General features: G+C 32.3%; 2 protein-coding genes across 8 annotated transcripts; both read left to right on the plus strand.

Moving 5' to 3' along the window:
* Positions 1-308: 308 nt before the first annotated feature.
* Positions 309-21,291, plus strand: LOC134832513 (PDZ and LIM domain protein Zasp). Of its 7 annotated transcripts, XM_063846566.1 has the most exons (17): positions 309-598; positions 7,002-7,120; positions 10,078-10,229; positions 10,303-10,462; positions 10,530-10,657; positions 10,776-10,867; positions 11,238-11,412; positions 12,271-12,465; positions 12,613-12,694; positions 13,232-13,448; positions 13,569-13,613; positions 17,667-17,747; positions 17,859-19,476; positions 20,243-20,426; positions 20,497-20,736; positions 20,801-20,919; positions 21,173-21,291. In XM_063846566.1, exons 2-16 carry the CDS (start codon positions 7,016-7,018, stop codon positions 20,876-20,878), a joined length of 3,552 nt encoding a protein of 1,183 aa, XP_063702636.1. In that variant the 5' UTR covers positions 309-598; positions 7,002-7,015; the 3' UTR covers positions 20,879-20,919; positions 21,173-21,291. The 7 variants fall into 7 exon arrangements, with proteins under 7 accessions (XP_063702636.1, XP_063702635.1, XP_063702640.1 ...); XM_063846565.1 differs by lacking the exon at positions 21,173-21,291 and having other exon boundaries at positions 20,801-21,031; XM_063846570.1 differs by lacking the exon at positions 21,173-21,291 and having other exon boundaries at positions 19,347-19,476; positions 20,801-21,031.
* On the plus strand, positions 15,134-17,650 carry LOC134832363 (PDZ and LIM domain protein Zasp-like; the record flags this gene model as incomplete). Its single annotated transcript, XM_063846357.1, has 1 exon — positions 15,134-17,650. A coding segment is annotated over exon 1 (2,517 nt), but the record flags the coding sequence as incomplete, so codon positions are not given.
* Positions 21,292-21,296: the final 5 nt, after the last annotated feature.

Raw genomic sequence — 21,296 nt, forward strand, 5'->3', positions numbered from 1 at the left:
ACAAAAAATGACACACTTAAATTCTGAAAGTACATCTCGTGCTCATTTGAAAACGATTCCGATTTTCTACTGCGACTTTTCGTTTTAATTTATGTGTGTTACATAAAATAATGTATTTATCGTTCAGATCAAACATACAAAGCTTAATTTCAGCGATTAGATTTTTTTTTTCATAATTACAGCTACATTGTCTCATCTGGTAGCAGTATTCTGCATATGTTTTCTCAAATTATCGGTGCTAAGAGAATGAAACCTCACATTAGGCAAAGCAAATTTTTTTCACGAGCATTCGTTTTTCACGCGTCGGAGTGATCAGACTTAAAAATAATCTTACAAAATAACGCTCAAAGAATATTCAGTCAGAAATTTTCAATATAGTGCTCGACAATACGAAATAGAAAAATTTGTTTCGATACATCTGTGTAAAACTTGATCGAACGAAAGGGTGTGACGTAACAATTTTACACGAAAATTGATCATATTTCTTCCTTTTTGGATTTATTTAAACATTAAATTCGAAATATATTACATATTTGTGTACCATTGTTGTAAAACAGGAGTGAAATAAATAAATTTTTTCATACTAGAATAGCAAAAAGTAAGTGCTATAAATATACACTGTGTTATTGTGACCTTCCTATAGAAATAAAATGAAAGACGAAAAAAAGTTGTACGAATGTGAAATGAAATGAAAATTTTGTGATTTATGCCACAATTTTTAAGAAAAAAAATTATCTTATATATTCAAGGTGAAAGCCATTTGTGTAATATTTTGGATATCACTTCTATCAAATTAAACTGCATTTTATTTTGATGACTGATGAATTTATTAATAACATTGTTTTTTTTTTTTGAGTGAAGCATGTTCACAAACATCTATGTAACGTTAATGAAGAACCGAATAATAGTTGAAAAATAAAAAAAAGTGGCGTAACATCTAAAATTAAATACGCGAATATCGTTGATTTCTTTTTAAATTTTTCTACAGTCTGAAGCAATTACAATTGTTAAATAATTTTCTTCGTTTCATAGTTTCGACAGGAGGAAATAATTTTCGAATGAGATACAAAAGTTTTTGATGAAATACTCATACTAAGTCAAGTTCATGTTAAAGTTAATTGCAGGATATTTATAATACATTACAAATGTATGTTAACGATACATAATAAAAATATCGAAGTTATTTACATTAGATATCAAAAACAAATTTTTAAGAACTTGATTGCTAATATAATTTTTATTTTCATGCATGGATTACTTTTATATTAATTATTGAATTGGATTTATTTTGTAAACTTGGATAAACTTTTATTTTAGGAAAATTGTTTCGAAATTTTTAATCTTCCTATAACCTAGGGTAAACTATTCACAAAGAATCAATCTGAAAGCATGTACTTGACACAAATCGTATCTAAAAATACTTATAGTGTAATAATATTCAGACATAAAACCTACTCGATTCTCACAAGTAAGAGAATGTCGTTTTTTGAAACAAGAATTACATTTTAAAAAAATGAATAGCTATGATTCTTTGATATTATTTTATATCCTGATGTTTGAAAGTTTAACATTTCTTACTAAATATCGGAAACAATTGTAACAATAAACAGTGCATTAATTTAAAAAAATAACTACATATCTCTATGATTCTTCGCATTAAATTATATTAGGTATTTGAAATCAAAATAATTTAATAGAATTTTTGAAAAACTAATTTAAAAAGTATAATTAATTGATTCGCCTTTCCAAGTGTAACAAATAATATCAACAAATTAAACATTATCACCACACAAAAATACTTATGGTTTACAAAAATAAATAACAAAGGCATTCAGTGATGTTAGATTGACTGTTGATTCTTGAAATGTTTCTGTGACTTATTGTGCGCCTAAGTGTAGCCAGTTATTTTATTTTTTGACACAAGGTATTGTCTTTTTAAAATATCAAATAAAACTCAAGTAACAACGTATTCGAAATATATTGATTGTCAAAAATATAGGTCTTATGTTGATTATCTTTTAATGTGTACCAAAAACTATATTTCAACTGTTTTTGTTCATCAAACGGTCTTCACCAATAGAAAAACATTTTCATGTATTTTATATGGGATTTTTTTTTAAATTACCAAAATGTATGAAAAATGTGGAGTCATAAAATATGAAATTAATATAAAATATCTAAATAGAATACAAGAGTAGACTTATGATTCCAAATTATTTTTCTAATTTTCCCAATATTTAAAAAAATAGAAAAATCTAAAGTCTAAAGAACGACAAACTATACTATACTATACTATAATTATATACTTAATTTCATATACATTTAATAATGTGAAATTATAAGACTTTTTAAAAAAAAATTAAACTCATAAGGGTTATAATTCGGAACTCTGAGCACTATTGAAAACTAATGAAAACAAAAAAAATTTGGGGCACATGTGACACAAACACACACATACAAGGCAAATCGATTTTTTCTTCGAAATGCGGTAAAAAAAACGAAATTTGTTTTTGGAAGTTTAATTAGCTTTAAAATGCCAAACCAGAAATTACCCAATTTTCTTCTAAGGACAAAATTACTGTGAATAACTTACAGAAAGTTTCAATTATGATTCAGCGTCTATCTCTGTGATAACTATTGATAAGAAATAAAAGCAAAAGTTTTTAAGCTTTTCAGAAAGAATTGATGACCTCTTACATTTGTTATTTTTAAGATAAAACGAGTCCGATCTTCATGAATGTCTCACTGATGTGTATAAATTTTATAATAACATATAATGAACATGATGCGAATGCGGCCTTAATACTTGTTATGTTTGTATGTGTGTATTCACGTGGATAAATAACATTTTAAAAAGAAGTAAAAGGAAATACTTTGAATTAAACAGTTGTTTAATATATTTCGAATAGACGAGATTAAAAGTGAGTGAGAACTAAAAAACAAAATATATTAAGGATTTTAGGACAGAAAAAACCTACCGTAATATAAATATATGAAATAATCTTGAAAAATACTCATAAAATACAACACAATCTTAATTTCACTTGCCAACGATCAACAAAAATTCTATTAATAGATTTTTTAAATTAAGCGGTTGTTTATTTCAAGAAGAAAACGAAAATGTGTGGACAGAATCGTTAATAAAAAAATTCAATTCAATTAATTATATTAATTTTTTTATTTAATTTAAGATTTATAATAATTTTTTTTTGATTATTGAAAATAGATAACGTTGATGCTTATATTTACTTGAACAATCAAAATTTTTTAACTATTTTTTTTTTTTTGAAAGTCAAAAATCGTTTTAACAAACACTCAACTATACAAACCTGTTGCATGTAAGAGTATCGAAATCAATTAAAATATATATTTTCAAGCAAGAATTGCCAAAAATCGATCAAACTTTAATATAAAAGCTCTTTTTTCTTACTTAAAAATATAGAATGAATAGCAATCTCAATAAATCAAGTTTTCAAGGGCCTTTTAAAAAATAAGACGATTTTTAATCCATTAAAACATTTTGAAATTTTTAAAAGAAGCCCGATTTTGATTTTATACATTGAATATTGTTTTTGACACGTTTAGCATTAATCCGATTTATAATTTGTTGTATTTATACTGCAAAATTCAATTAAAATTGTGAAAAACAGCGTAGAATGACATTTGGTTGAGGCTTATTTCTACTCCGAAAAGCTTCAATTTAAGCCTGTTCTCGATTTTTCAGCTGAATTTTTTGACCTATTTTAAAGAATTTCGTTTTACAGAAATCTCGGAGCCTGAGGCTGCAGTTTCATCAGTCTTCTACTGCTCGATGCTTAAAATTCGATATCCTCCTTCTGTTGTTTTACAGCTATTATTCTGAACCAAACTAACTAATTACTACAATATAATGAGAACAATTTAAAATAAAAAATTATAAAAAAAATATTTTAAAAAGATGCTTTTTTATTTGGGGCCCTAAAAAGTTGAAAATAAATGAATTTTTTTCAAAAATTAAGCAAAAGAAAAAGACATTCGAGTCCAACAATTTTACTTCAATTACTTTTCACTTACATTTGAAGTTATTCTCACTTATTTTGGCCTCGCATGCTTTTTTCTTTTGCTTAATTTTTGAAAAAAATTCATTTATTTTCAACTTTTTAGGGCCCCAAATAAAAAAGCATCTTTTTAAAATATTTTTTTTATAATTTTTTATTTTATACTTTTTAGTTATTACAAAAGATGTAATTTTTCTTTAAAATTTATGAGGTTTTAAAAATTTTTTGAAGATTCTATGAAGTTTCTCGAACATTCTATGAAGTTTCTCGAAGCTTCTATGAAGTTTCTCGAAGCTTCTATGAAGTCTTTCGAAGCTTCTATGAAGTTTCTCGAACATTCTATGAAGTTTCTCGAAGCTTCTATGGAGTTTCTCGAACATTCTATGAAGTTTCTCGAAGCTTCTATGAAGATTCTCGAGGTTTCTATGAAGTTTCTCGAAGCTTCTATGAAGTTTCTCGAAGCTTCTATGAAGTTTCTCGAACATTCTATGAAGTTTCTCGAACATTCTATGAAGTTTCTCGAAGCTTCTATGGAGTTTCTCGAACATTCTATGAAGTTTCTCGAACATTCTATGAAGTTTCTCGAAGTTTCTATGAAGTTTCTCGAACATTCTATGAAGTTTCTCGAACATTCTATGAAGTTTCTCGAAGTTTCTATGAAGTTTCTCGAACATTCTATGAAGTTTCTCGAAGTTTCTATGAAGTTTCTCGAACATTCTATGAAGTTTCTCGAAGCTTCTATGAAGTTTCTCGAAGCTTCTATGAAGTTTCTCGAAGCTTCTATGAAGTTTCTCGAAGCTTCTATGAAGTTTCTCGAAGCTTCTATGAAGTTTCTCGAAGCTTCTATGAAGTTTCTCGAAGCTCCAATGCCCCAATGCACATTCTAAAACCTCGCCCCAATGCACATTCTTAAACCTTGCCCCAATGCACATTCTGAAACCTCGCCCCAATGCACATTCTTAAACCTTGCCCCAATGCACATTCTAAAACCTTGTCCCAATGCACATTCTAAAACCTTGTCCCAATGCACAATCTAAAACCTTGCCCCAATGCACAATCTAAAACCTTGCCTCAATGCACAATCTAAAACCTTGTCCCAATGCACATTCTGGGTCTATCAGAATTACCAACGGGCACGCTACTTAAATGCACTGTAAAGTAACAGCGCCATCTTGAGGGCAGTAGAGAACTAAAAGCGTGACACCAAGACAGAAAACATTGGAATTTAAATAAAAAAGCATATAAAAATATAGAAAAGTTTTCGTCCAAAGGACTCTAAACTTAAGCGCATTTCGTGTTTCTAAATTTCGCAATTATTCAAACGCCTTTTTTTGGCAAAAATTTAATTTAAATACGTTTGAAACGACATAATTTACCCACGCCTACATTATACTGACACGACGACAAAACCCACGCCAACATCATACTGACACGACGACATAACCCACGCCAACATCATACTGACACGACGACATAACCCACGCCAACATCATACTGACACGACGACATAACCCACGCCAACATCATACTGACACGACGACATAACCCACGCCAACATCATACTGACACGACGACATAACCCACGCCAACATCATATTGACACGACGACATAACCCACGCCAACATCATACTGACACGACGACGCCAACATCATACTGACACGACGACATAACCCACGCCAACATCATACTGACACGACGACATAACCCACGCCAACATCATACTGACACGACGACATAACCCACGCCAACATCATACTGACACGACGACATAACCCACGCCAACATCATACTGACACGACGACATAACCCACGACAACATCATACTGACACGACGACATAACCCACGCCAACATCATACTGACACGACGACATAACCCACGCCAACATCATACTGACACGACGACATAACCCACGCCAACATCATACTGACACGACGACATAACCCACGCCAACATCATACGACATAACCCACGCCAACATCATACTGACACGACGACATAACCCACGCCAACATCATACTGACACGACGACATAACCCACGCCAACATCATACTGACACGACGACATAACCCACGCCAACATCATACTGACACGACGACATAACCCACGCCAACATCATACTGACACGACGACATAACCCACGCCAACATCATACTGACACGACGACATAACCCACGCCAACATCCCTTTAACACGACGACATAACCCACGCCAACATCATACTGACACGACGACATAACCCACGCCAACATCATACTGACACGACGACATAACCCACGCCAACATCATACTGACACGACGACATAACCCACGCCAACATCATACTGACACGACGCCATAACCCACGCCAACATCATACTGACACGACGACATAACCCACGCCAACATCATACTGACACGACGACATAACCCACGCCAACATCATACTGACACGACGACATAACCCACGCCAACATCATACTGACACGACGACATAACCCACGCCAACATCATACTGACACGACGACATAACCCACGCCAACATCATACTGACACGACGACATAACCCACGCCAACATCATACTGACACGACGACATAACCCACGCCAACATCATACTGACACGACGACATAACCCACGCCAACATCATACTGACACGACGACATAACCCACGCCAACATCATACTGACACGACGACATAACCCACGACAACATCCCTTTGGGCACGACACCCTTGCACACGACAACATCAAAAAGTGAAGACACCGTTACGGATAGACGGATAGACGGATAGACAACATTTCAAAACTAACAGCGCATTTTTTTCTTACGAAATGCGCTAAAAACATATATTGAAATACAAAACATTTATTATTATTATATTAAATAATTTATTTATTAATTTATTTATTTAATTTATATATTGTATTCCTTTGTTTTTATTAAAAATTATTATTGATTTTATTTTTATTGCTCTTTTTAGGGTCTTTAGACAACATGGCTCAACTGATGACTGTTCGATTGACGCGAAATGATGGCCAGCCTTGGGGTTTTCGTCTACAAGGTGGCAAAGATTTTGGATCACCTCTGGCTTTACAAAAGGTAATTTTCATTATTACAAAATTTTTAACAGATATTTATTAACTTAATAACTCGTCTGACTGATAAGGTGTAAGGTCGTCGGTTCGAAACTCGAAATCATGAAATACTTTTCTGACTCCAATCATGCTTAAAATTTACTGAGATTTTCTAGACCCCTTTTGGGAGAACTAACTGAAGCTTGAGGGCAGCTGCTTGGGATGACAGGAAAAAGCTAAGTCCCGTTGCTCAGTGTTTACTGAGAAAGGTTACGATTTCACAGTATGATGTACAATAGGTGCGAGTATACTATACACTATAAACGATTCAAAAGAGAACATTTGAGATATTTTTGTCAGTTTTGTTGAGAGTTTTCTAATAGAACGCCTGCTTTTTACAACGTCATTAAAGGATGTGATCAACTCTTTCATTTAAAACATGGTACGACACAGCATATTATTATTTTTTAAGATGTTATATCTGATACAACATGCGTTATTTATCTTTGTTGTGTATAGACTATAGTGTCATGTTCAAAAACATTCCAGTATTATGAGTCATCTGCTTTTAGGGGTTTTCTAAGTTTCAAATAAAATGTAAATAGTTTAGAAATAATAGTAATTCTACAATTTTTCGTTTCTCTCCGATCTCGCTACGACACAAAATATTTTTAAAAAACATATATTTTGGCTCAAAGTCATTATTATACATTATCATTATTGACGCATTATTGATGCATTGACGCGTTCCAAGTGAAATTCAAAAAAGTTGGAAATGTGAAAAACAAATTATATGAACAATTATATGTCGTGTAGCACCTTACTTCCTTTGATTCTGACATTTTTTTGACGTTTTCTCGATAAAGTATCGCGAAACAAAAAAAAAAAAAAAACACAAAAACAATCGTGCACAAAAACAAAGTAGTATATGGAACAAAATTTAAAGAAATTTAATCCAACGATTTTTATAAAATTTTCGGCAAACATTTAGCAAAGGATGATTTATTATTCACTTTTTTTACACAGTATATGCAATGCATCAACATCAAATGTATGTGTATATTGTTCTTTTTCTTTAAAAATCATCTTATTAATTAATACAAGTGAAGATATTTTCCTTAAAAAAAGATGAATGGTAACCTTAATTTCTATATTGGTGTTTTTTGCCAAAATCATGTCACTATATCTTTTTTTGTTTTGCGTCAAGCTAAATGAAATGTTTGACTTTATTATTGTATTTTTAAAATTTTATACTAAGATATATTATTCTATAAATAAAATGTGTATTTTGGTTAGTGTCTCTTCGATATATGTGGGATTTCTTGGCATACATCGAACAGCCACTTGTTATAGATTTATATTAAAAATTTATATACATGTATAGTCTGACGGAAATTTCTGAAACTTCAATTTTCGGAGAGTAACACAAAACCAGTTTGAGGGTCAGTAATTTGTTTCATCAAAACGATCTGTTTCTTTATAGTGCAGAATCGCAAGCTTTCTTGGTAAACACACAAAGTGGATCGTAGCTTTTAACGTGTACCTTAGTAAATTCTAAGCAGAAATTGAATTGTAATTTTTAAGATTTTATTTAAATTACATATTTATATATTTTATTTAAATTATTAAATAAAAATGTGTTGTTTATGCTCTGTTATTGCATAAAAAGTAAATTTGAACCTAAAGATTTAGAAACATCTTAAAATTGGAAGATTTCAAAATTCCACTTTTATTTATATGAAATTTTGACCAATTGTGCGATTTATCCTTTTTCCAATAAGAAATTTCCCAAAACTACCCCTTAGAGATTAGATAAGAAATTTTACTGCACAAAAATTGTTTTTATTGGCTAATTATTTACTTTTGTAAGCTTGAAATGAAGGAACAGCTTATGAATATTTTTTTGTGTTGTAGTAAATTAATGCATATAATAAATGAAGAAATGAAATTTTAAGGTTATGTTACTACTTAAGAAGGTACTCTTGATATTTTATATTTGATATAAATATTTATATTGTTATTGAACAGCAATAAATTTTTAATTCTTTGCAAAAATATTATATTTATTTAGTTTAGATCAGTTTTTAAAAATAGATGTTCCCTTGGCAGACAACAAGGACTTGTCAACAATAGAACTTACTATTTAATGGATGCGAGTTTTAAAAATTACTTTAGAAAAATTGTAAAACTTTTCGCAGATCTCTAAACGGTTCTTAACTGAAAAATTTGTAATTGATTGTTAAAGGATTGCGGATCAGAATGTCCCTTAGATGGCTAAAATTAAATCGCAAAGTAGATTTGAAATAGTAGAATCAATAGCAGTAATTTTAGAGTAGATTATTGTAAATAAAAGCTGTAAGAATTAAGGGAGAAAATGAACGAAATCGTTAATGATACAAAAATATAAGCTGATCGCAATAGATCCTCAGAACGCAGTGATGCATCTTCAAACCTATCCTATAGGTACGCTTAAAAGGGTGTTCCAAAAACTTAATTTGTTTCGTGTTTTCTCCCAAATTACTTTTATTGAAAATTACTTTGGAGAATATAGAAATCGTATTTAGATTTTTAAATACTATTCATAAAATTAAGTTTTGTTACTTTTTTAGCGAAATTTTAGTTGTTTTTTTAATTTTTACACTTTAAATGGACTTAAAACAATAACAATAACGACAAAACAATAATAATTATTCTCAAGAAAAACTTTTCAAAAATAAAAGAAAAAATAATTGAACAATAAATAACAATAAACGTTTTTGGAATATCTTAAATTAATTAACTTTGATATTTGGTACAAAACAAATGTGTGGGAACTTGAGGAATTTGTTTGTAGTAAAAAATGAAATAATATAAGGTGTTTGAAAAAAATGTTATCTAGAAAAACACATAAATACTTCCGATAAATCGTAATCAAAATCAATTAATCGTTTTGTTATTTTTTGCTTATAGTAACAATATTGTATTTAATTAATTTAATCTAAGGTTAATGTTGGAAGCATAGCTGACAAAGCAGGACTCTTAGCTGGCGATGCACTAATAAGAGTAAATAATGAAGAGCTATTTAATTTACGTCACAAAGATGCTCAAGACGCATTGGTGCGTGCTGGAAACTCTTTTGAGTTGACTGTTTCCAGGTAATTTTTGCGTTTTTTTATGAGATAAAAAAAAACAGTGTAGAAATTTGTTATTAAATTACATATATGCCAGAGGGGGATCAACTTGGAAACCATCTGTTACACCTTTGACATCCCCTGTTCCTACTTCTGCTGGAATAAATGTTGTAACAAAGACATCTCTGAAAGCCATGCCAGGTCAAAATGTTGCAGCAATCGGAACAGGACATAATACGGCTGCAAAACCCTTTGCCGTAAGCTCATATTTACAAATTATGTATATTTCCCTTCAACAATCAATTTTTTAATTATTTTTAACAGTCTAATGGCCAAGGAGTGCGCAGTATTGTCAATAAGCAATACAATACACCAGTCGCAATGTACAGTGATGAAACGATTGCAGAAACTTTGTCAGCCCAGACTGAAGTTTTAGCCGGTGGTGTTCTAGGGTATGTAATACATTTCGTAATTTAAGCCATCTTGCATCCTCTTTTTCTGTCATTTTATGGATCCTCTGATGTCGTCCATGTTTCACAACTTTTTTTCTAAATTTTACTTTATGTTTAGTGTAAATTTCAAAAAGAACGAAAAAGTGTACAACTCAGCACAATCTGAGGTGTTCAAAATGTTGCAGGAACAAGGCCATGAGCCAGAACCAGGTAATCTCTTAAACGATTTATCTTTACTTCCTAAAGATGAATTATTATCTCATTACTATACATTGGCTTGTATGTTGCAAGTGCTAAATGGAGATGGTAATATGTTTCTAAAAGATAAACTCGTTGATTAGGTGCACTTATAGAATCGCAATCAGTTCAAAGCTACTTAGTTTTAAATTATTTTAATACATATAAAATAATTTTTTTTTATGAACTTGGATCTTTCACTCACCTAATTACCAATAAATTTATTAAATATTAATGTAAATAATAAATTATAATAAAATAAAAATTATAATAAAAATTGTTTGGGTGATGGTGAGAATATATCGAGATAAAATTTACTAAAATCATACAAACCAAAATATAGCGAGACCATCATCTGTGTACAGTCCATCGTCAAATTTCGCTTCTCAACATCAAGAGCAATGCGTTGCTCCGGTTACTCAGCACGTAAGTGCTCCAGTGAATGTTCCGAAACCACCTTCAAATAATGGACTTCCTCCAGGCCAAAATATTTGTGCTGATTGCGAACGACTCATCGTGTAAGTTCAAAACATTCATTTCTATATTTTTAGCTTAGGAAAAATAGAAAAGTGTGAATGAATGAATGATTGAGTGGTACACAATAACAATAAAAACAGTTTTTTATCTAAACCAAATAAAGAACATTACGAATAACTTTATTGACGTACACGGAAAATTAGCTCATAATTATTATTGGACGGCGAGTCATGCTGTTGGATGTCGGGCAAAAGAACGTTCGTCGACCCCTTCCTTTGTAGAGAAGTTTGAAAAGAAATTCGCTTACACGCCATCTGCCTCACCATACTTTACGGGGAATAGCGGAGGCTTGTCACCGATTCCACCGAAAACACCAGAGCCAGTTTCAAGAGAACAACAACAAGTTCCACAACATCCTACAAGTGCAGATGTACCAAAACAAATGCAAATTAGTTGCCCACCTATTCAAACAACAACAAACACTAAACTTGTAGAAATCTCGACCAAGGATAATTGTAAAACAACGACCGTTGAGAGCGAGTAAGAAGTGATACAATGACCCAAAATCCTATGATCCTTTTTTGTGTTGACAGTCAGCGTTCGAAAATACTCGATTACACAAAATGAAAAATTAATCATTTCATCGCACGATTGTTTTCGTTTAATTAAAAACGATTTATAAATAAAAACTAACATTAACAAATATTCTGCAAGTATTGAGTAAGTATCAAGTCTCAGTTCTGTCGGTACCTACAAAAAAGAAATCATCAAAGTGCGTTGTGAGATTGTTTTTGCATGAATGTTAAATGAGAGACTTTCAGTTTTTTAATAGTTGAATAAGCATGTTGTTTTTTTTAAATTTAACTTGAAGCCTATTCTCGATTTATCACAATTTTTAGTGGCGTTTTTGTACGTATTAAGGATAAGAATCTCCATGTTGAATGTTTCAAGTGCTCTACATGTGGTACCTCATTGAAAAATCAAGGTTATTATAACCTTAACAATAAATTGTATTGTGACATTCACGCCAGATTGGCAGCATTAAATAGCCCACCGCCAAACAGCAATGGCATGGTACCAGTAACATTAACACCGTATGTATAATTTTTAATATCTTCTTTCTTTCTGTCTAGTGTACTAATATTTCTTCATTTTCATAAAAATATACATACATTCCTTTAAAATCCTTGTTAATTTACGTGTTCCTAGCTAAATCTGATATTCAAATATATATATTCCAGAAAAGCACCGTTAAATACGATTTCTTCTGCGTTGAATGCTCATGCGTTTAATGGATCAAGTGGCGCTGCAACAACTGCACAAGTAAGAAAATTTTAGCTAAATACTTGTATTTGATTGTTTGTTGTCGTTTTACTAACTCTAGAGCTTTTTTACGTTTTATGATGTGTTACTCACGTGTTTTAAAGTACCTTTCGACTGCTGAAATTTTTGTTTCATCACCAAGTCTTTCTCGGAATAGTAGTAGGTATATATAGTGAATATGGTAATTCAAAAAGCTCTTCAAAAAATTCTTCAATTGGGAGATCCCCTTCACATTCAAGGCAAAGCAGTGGGGTATCTCTGAATGAATCAACACTGATTGAAGAAAACCGCATAACTGAACTTATGAAACAATTTTCAGAAAGGCAAGTAAGTGACAAGAAAAAGGAATATAATATTGAGGTGAATGAAAATTTTTACTATAAAACTATAAACGGTGAAGTTATTCAAAGTGTAAAACCACCAGATAGTAACAATGGAGAGATAAAATATAAGGTAGGTGTTTTCAAAGTTTTTAATGTTTTAAGCAGTGCCTATATATAACATTGTACTTGATTTCATTTTTATTATTTTTTGTAGCTCCCTTCAACCGTTTCTGGACCTAAACCATTTTCTTATGCTACTCCATCTACTTTTGGACCAACATCTCCACCACAAGCTGTTAATACTCCAAAGAGTCCCATCGCTTATCCACCTGCACCTGCACCAACTTGGTCTGTACCTCCAGCACAAGCACCAGTGTTTACTCCCAAACCCACGGAATCGATGAAAGCGCCAGCTGTTCAAAATTTACAAGGTTAGTAGAAAAATGTTTTAACCTTTTTATATTTTATTCGTATACAATTGAAACCGAATTGAAACAGCCATATTTAATACACGGTTATTTATTTATACAAACAAAAACTTAATTTCAAAGGCAAATTCAACGTATATAAGCAACCCACTTCTACTCCTAGGAAAGGTATTACTTATTTTTTAAAGACTTGAAACATCAAATACCAAATCATCAACATATGCTTTTTATATGAAATTGGTGCAATGCATCATTAGCTTTTATTAATTACACTTATTAAACAGTTTGTTGCTTATTAATAACATTTTTAAAAAATGCTTTGACTTGACTCTTGACTCTTCTAGGAGGCGGACCACAAAATATACCAATACATGCACAAACGACTCCAAAAAAACCTAAATGTAATCATCATAACGAAAAACACGACAAAAAGACTAGGTGTGATATATTCAACTGTTGTTTGGAGTGTTTTAGATTGAATAATACCACCCCAAATTGATATGTTTTTTTTTTCTAAAAAAAGCTTCATAAATAAAATGCTCTTCTATTTTATTTTTCTAAATAGTTTATTTTCAACAAACATTTTTAACCCTTTTCTATGTGATATCCATTATCTAAAAATTTTCAATTTACTTCATCAAAACAACCAGTTCAGAACGACTGTGTACCTAAATAATGATCATTTTCATTTCATTAATGTTGCGAAACACCTACTGTTAGATGGATATCAAATTTTTTTTTGTTTATTTTATTTTTTTATTTCCAGTACTTGATCGGTTCCCATGCAAATGTACTTCAGCTTTTGATGCTAATTGTTTTCCTATCAGTGCTTAGATATTTTTTGTAATAAGTTGAAATTAAGTTATTTCGAGTTTATGGAACTCTATTTTATTTATAAAATTAAAATTGGTATTGCAAAATCTTAATTTGTTCACACAAACATATCTGGAAAGACTATGACCGTTTATTGTTATCATTTGTTTTTAAAATTAAAGAATATGACAAAAAAGAAATATTGAATCATAAAAAATAAACATTTTGACGACATTCAATATGACATTTTGACTAATAAATTTTTACTTAAGAAGCAATAAAAACTATTATCTAATAAAAACTGTATTTTAAAAAAGCATTTATATTAATTACTGACTTACGCGAATAAATTTGATATTTTAGATTTTTGTCATCCCTCTTCCAAATTTTACATTATAAGTTAATTTAGATTTAAATCATACAAAAAATGAAACGAATGAGATAACAGATCACTCAAAATTTATATGAAAAAAATTGTTAGTGACTGATTTAAATCGGGGTTTTTCAAAAATTTACATTTGGGCGAGCTTCAAATAGAATTTGCTTCAATTTTGAGTTCAAATTTTGAAAAGACGTTAATTAAAGAAAATTATTTCTATACAAACACATATTATTCAACTTCAAAAATCTTTTAGTGACAAAAAGTAAAATAATTAAATTTATACGCCATATCACTGAAAAAAATGTGTCCTAAGAAAATTGTATGATATTGATTTTAATTGCTTCTATTAAAATTATTTTTTATATTTTTTTCGTTATTTCATTACCTTACGTTAATGTTTACGTTGCAACCTTAATTAAAATTTATCGTATTTTGGCTTTTTACCTTGCCTATGTCCTCTACTTTATTTGTCTCATACATAATAGAAAGTAAAATGCTGCTGTTGTCTTACATTAGAGAGGAGGAAGGTCGTTCTGAGGTCTTAAAGGGTTATGAAGAAGAAATTTCTCGATCAAATACTCCAGCTTTTCATTGGCCTCCAAAACCTCCAAGTGAAGAAGAGGAAAGAGTAGCATTAGCTGCTCCTATCTATGTTGCACCGCCAGAAACACAACATGTTCAACCCAAGCCACGTTCTGAACAAGGACAAATGTTACCACCGTCTGCCCATGCAAATAACGAACAAAATACATGTACGACACAATTAATTCAAAAAACATTTGATGTGTCAGAGCAACCGGAAATGTACTCCGATACTTCAGCTAGTACAACCACTGGAGATTCATCTTCTGAAGAATATCAGGTATATTCTACAAATGTCTCTCAACAAATTGTGCGATATTATGATGAGCCTAAGCCGAATCCAATTAATGCGGCAATGAACTTCGCATCTAATTATGCAACAATGTTGAAACACAAACCTTCCATTTGTTCGGTTGACTTAAATAGTTACATAGATGATAATAATTATGATAATGGAAAGTTACAAGAAATCGAAGAAGCATATTTAGTTCGAGAGCCAAGTGAACAACATATGGTTTATTCACAAGAGCCAGATGAGTCTCAGAGAAAAATTAAACGCGTTGTATTTACTATGCCCCCACAAGAGGGTGCGGAATATCGGGAAGATTCTATGTCTTGTGAAATTAGACGGCAATCCCCAAGATCGGTTGAGGGACGTCATGGACCCCTTTATCCTAACTCATTGCAAATACAGCATGAGTTTGATTTATATTACGACCAAAGACGAAAATCAGGTCAATCATATGAAGAAGATATGGATCGCAGACAGTCTTGTGACAGTTACGATGACTCTAGACGCGAATCCCAAATAACAGATTTCGAAGATAAAACTCTTTCTTTTACCAATCAATATTGTACTGGTGACACAAAATTTTCTTTACTAAAATTGGAAGACACCAAACCTAACCCGTTACCTTCTTCACCAAATGTAAATTCATTGCCTCAACAATGGCAAAGTCAAATGCTTAAAGCTTTAACCACAACTCCCAAGGAAGTCGAAAAAGATATGGATGATTCATTTGAGCGTGCTCGTCAGGAAGCGTATGAAAAACAAATTGAAGATGACCGTAAAGCTCGTGAAAATGAACGAAAGAAACTAATGGATGAGATGTTAGCTAAACAAAGAGCAATGCGTGAACGTCAAGAAAGAAATGAAGTAGACCAGGCACGTCGATTTGCCCCTGTTAGTAAATTAGCACCTCGTACGCCAGAAAATTGGCATCCACCCCAACCTACACCACCGATTGCATTACCAGAAGAAAAACAAGCGTATATACCCCCACCTCCTTCAATGGATCCAATTCGTATTGGCCCGCTTTCTTTTCCGCGGATGGAGTCTCCATTACTCGAAGCATTAAAAACAGCGCCGATTCGCCCATACACACCATTCAGCAGTGAAGTAGCATCTCAGTTGTGTGATTTGCCGACACCAGTTGAGCAAATGACGTTCTCGAGTGCTTTGATTACGGCCCCTGATCGTCCTTTTACACCACACTGTGAAACGAGAAACTACAATGAATCTTCGTTGCCTTATATGCCAGTTGTAGATTATAGTAAATTACCGACTGAGATATACAAAGAAAATGCTGAACAGATACGGTGTTTAGAACAAGAGGTAGAACAGCGCCTTGAAAGAAGACCTTCCGCATTTGCTCAGATTCGACCGGTAAAACCCGCAACTCCAATGCAATTGAGAAAAACAAGCTACAACGACAATAAAACACAAATGAATTTCCCATTTACTGACGATCAAGTGCTTCAAAATCCAAGACCTTTAGTGTGCTTGCCTCAAGAGTGTTTAAATGCTTATGAGAGTAGTTGTAGTGTTCAACAAAGATCGTATACTAAGGAAAGTCAAACACAACAGGAGATGTATTTACAAAATCAGAGTCAAGAAAGGATGCGTTATGCACAACAACAACAACAACAAAAAATTCAATTCAATCGTAAAAAAGAAGAAAACATTCAATATCACCATCATCAACAACAAGAAAATCAATCCACCAAGTCCATCTCAAAAACTAATCAATTACCACCACCCCATCCATGTGCACGTATTCCATCTTCAATTAGAAGAGTTCAGAGTCAAAATCAATCTACTGTTTTGTCAAAACCAGATCCAGCTGGCCTACACAAAGCAGATGATATCCCGGGATATCAGAGAAAATGGTTTAATTTGCCATCACAAAGAGCGTCAATAACTCCAGAGCCGCATGAACTTAAAGAAAATGTTCCACTAGCTTTTGTAGCAGCACCAAAAGAACCGTCTCCTACCATTTCAAAACCAATTGCTATCAGTGCTTCTAATACATATACAACAACTATAGCAAATCCTTCAACTTCCCAATATAATTCTTGCCAAAATACATACGATTCACAAAATAAAACTTTCCCTCAGATGATTCGAAAACAACTCGCTATTGAACCAAGATATTCTATTACAGAACCTCAATCTATTGTTACCGCTGTTTCCATCGAGCCAAAAGATGTTAGTGTAGAAGAAGAAAAGCCAAAAGCTACTGAAGGTAAGCGAAAGTCTCGTACCTCAGTTTCATATCAACAACCAGAAGATCAATATAAATCATTGCATGCATTAAATGATGAAATGTTTCAAAAAAGACGCTATTCATTTGCAGAAACTCAAATAGTACAATGTGACACTAAACAAGAATCAGTAATCCCAAATGATATGTCAATAAATTGCTCTCAAAATGACGAACACAAAGTAGAAGAGCAGTCTTCTCATCAATCCTCTACTTCAAGACAAAGCAAAGAGTCTATTCAGGAAATAAAATACAAATTTGGTTTGAAACCACAAGAACAGCAAGAGCATTCCTCCGTTCTAGACAAGGAAATTCAAGATATGGTGGCTCCTCAAATCCGTATTGTTGAGCCTAGATGGCGTACACCAAGTAGACAATATTTAAGCGAATTTGATGCATATTCTTCTACCCAAGATGAATGCCAAATTCATGGAGAGTCATTCGTTAATGACCCACATGAAAACCGACGCCCAATAACACCATCAAGCCGTCCATGGACTCCTTCTCGAAGTCACCATCGGGCTTCTCATATACCATATTATCAAGAACAATTAGCATGGGAAGAAGGAGTTGCACTGAGCAAAGAATTTGAAAAAAAGTTGCGTACACCGTCTCCTAATTTATTGGGTCGACCAAAGTCTCCTGCCTTTGGGCCTCCTCCGAACCCTTTGTTGCTTATTCATCCGCAAACAAGAGATGAGGGCAAAGATTTATCTGGAAAGTACTTGTCAGGCACAAAACTATTAAGTCCTATGTGGGAGCAGCACCACTACAAAAATGAATATCTAGGTATGGAATCGGAAAATCCTCATTACGAAAAACAACATCAAGCTGCATCGCATAAAGAAACTAATGAAACAATTGAGCGGCAAACCAAAGGAACATCAAAACAGAAACATACAGAGAGACAAATAATTAAATGTGAAAATCTTGGATATTCCTGTGTACAACAAAATACGAGAGCTTTGGAAGATTCTGAAACTGATCATTTTATAAAGACAATGGAAAAGACAACCGGAGCTACCTTATCAATTCAAGATGCTGAATTTCCCACTCGCGGATATGTGGCTCAACAAGCAAGAAAATTGTCTGTAGCTGACTCTGATGGTGGTGTAGACAATAATGTGAGTCGACATCAAGGAGGTGAACAAGAAATAAAGGACTTTGCTGTTCCAACCTTTCGTAGCTGTGTCAGCGTTCAGCAACCTAGTCCGTCGAATAGTCATATACAAACTTATTCTGAACAATCGAATTCAGTCAGTTCTCATTTCCAAAATTCAGAATATACGTTTCCTATAAAGTCCGGAGTTCCTCCAGTAGGTTTTCCCACTTCAGCAGAAACTCCTCCCCAAATGAATTTAATGATGTCACAACAGCAGCAACCAAAAAATATCAGAACTAATCATATTTCTACTATTAAAACAACTAATATCTCAAATAATAAACCTCCTCTTCCGCCTGCAACTAATATCGAGCAGTCTTCATTTAACCCAAGCAATAACCATCATGATCCATCACCAATCTTGCCCAGTAAAACAAATCCCAGTATAAAAACGTCAAGTGATCCTGTTCCCGGCTTAGGTGGAATTTCCGGAAAGCCGTACAATGTACAAAATGTTACACAACCGAAACGTGGTCGGGGTGTGTTAAATCAAGGAGTTGGTCCATCAGGACGTAGTCCAATGTGTGGATGTTGTGGAGGTCAAGTAAGGTGCGTCTAGAGATTGTATTGATGCTTTGTTTATGGAATGTGTGTTATAGTATTTTCTAAAATTATTATAATAACAACTAAAACTTTAAATGTTTAGCATGCTTTGTTTTATTCTAATTTCAGCTGTTTTTGTGAAAGCTAACACAAAAAATTCACATCAATTAAAAACTAATGATGATACAAGAATATTAAATAAAGAGGCAATTCCAGCTCTTTGTAATATATTAGAAGCTAAACTCAAACAAAATCTGAATTTTTCTTCTATCCTGGACGAGTTTTCACCTCCACTTTATGACTCAGAAATTCGTGTTAGTTCAAAAATAGAGGGAAATAAACATAAATATTCAGTCAAAATTGCTGATGATGAAAACAAAACGCATGCACTTAATCGATTGTCAATTAATAAATATAACAAAGTTGCTGAAAGTTTAAAAAACAGTAGTCCAAATCTTATGACAAAGAACCAATGTAATGGCTTTAAAACGAGAAAGCAACTAGGTTCATTTGGGTAAGTAGTAATGAATGAGTAAACGCATTTCGAAGAAAAAATGCGGTACTATGCGTGGAAAAGCTGTCCGTCTTGTTTAATCTGTGTCCTATGTTGATAAAACCGTTTAAATACATAATATTAAATAAAAGAAATGTTTTAACAAAAATTGAGGTCTGACCTCGAAATGCGGTCGTCTTTCTTCTATATTCTTTTTCGATATGATCTTTTTCTTCTAATTTGCAATTAATAAAAATATCTAATTTTATCATGTTCTAGAGGGCCTTTTATTACCGCACTTGGCCGTATTTGGTGTCCAGAGCACTTTATTTGTGTAAATGCAAACTGTAAACGTCCATTGGCTGATATCGGATTCGTAGAAGAAAAAGGTGACTTGTATTGTGAATATTGTTTTGAACAATACTTGGCACCAAACTGCAATAAATGTGCCAAAAAGATCAAGGTATATTTGCTTGATGACTATAAATTATAAGTATACATTTCATTTTAAATTGATTATCATAATTTTTAAGGGTGATTGCCTGAATGCAATTGGAAAACAATTTCACCCAGAATGTTTTACCTGCTCGCATTGTGGAAAACTATTTGGAAACTCTCCATTCTTCTTAGAAGAAGGAGAACCCTTTTGTCAAAATGACTGGAATCAACTATTTACTACAAAATGTTTTGCTTGTGGCTTTCCCGTTGAAGCAGGGGATCGATGGGTAGAAGCGTTGAACAACAATTATCACAGTCAATGCTTTAACTGCACCGTTAGTATCAATATATATTTAAATAACATTATAAATAAAATATAACTTTGAATATTACTTATAGATGTGCAAGAAAAATCTTGAAGGCCAGAGTTTCTATGCAAAGGGTGGACGTCCGTTCTGCAAAAACCATGCTCGTTAAAATAAACGGTCTTGGAACAAAGGCTTTTGGCACTTTGAAAAGTAATATGTTCGTTATTAATTAACTAAAAAATTAATAGGGCTTCTGTATTGAAAAAAAAAACAATTTTGAGAAAATATATCATATTTATATTAGAGAACCGATTTTTGTAAATACATACGTTAATTTTTTTTCACATGTTAATGTTCATCCTATTTCACATAAATTTGAGTATATTTTTGATAAGATTAAAAAACCGGAGTGTTGGTACATAAAGCTTTTTTTTAATATTTATCTTGTTTATTTTTCTTTTAGCATATTTTATAAATTGAAGCCTTGTAAAAATACATATATTAAATTAAGCGTTATATTATTGTGAACTTTTAATTAAAATCTGTATTTTGTTTGAAATTTTGATTCAATAAAAATAATAGTGTAA

Source organism: Culicoides brevitarsis, chromosome 2 (genome assembly GCF_036172545.1).
Source record: "Culicoides brevitarsis isolate CSIRO-B50_1 chromosome 2, AGI_CSIRO_Cbre_v1, whole genome shotgun sequence".
NCBI lineage: Eukaryota > Metazoa > Arthropoda > Insecta > Diptera > Ceratopogonidae > Culicoides > Culicoides brevitarsis.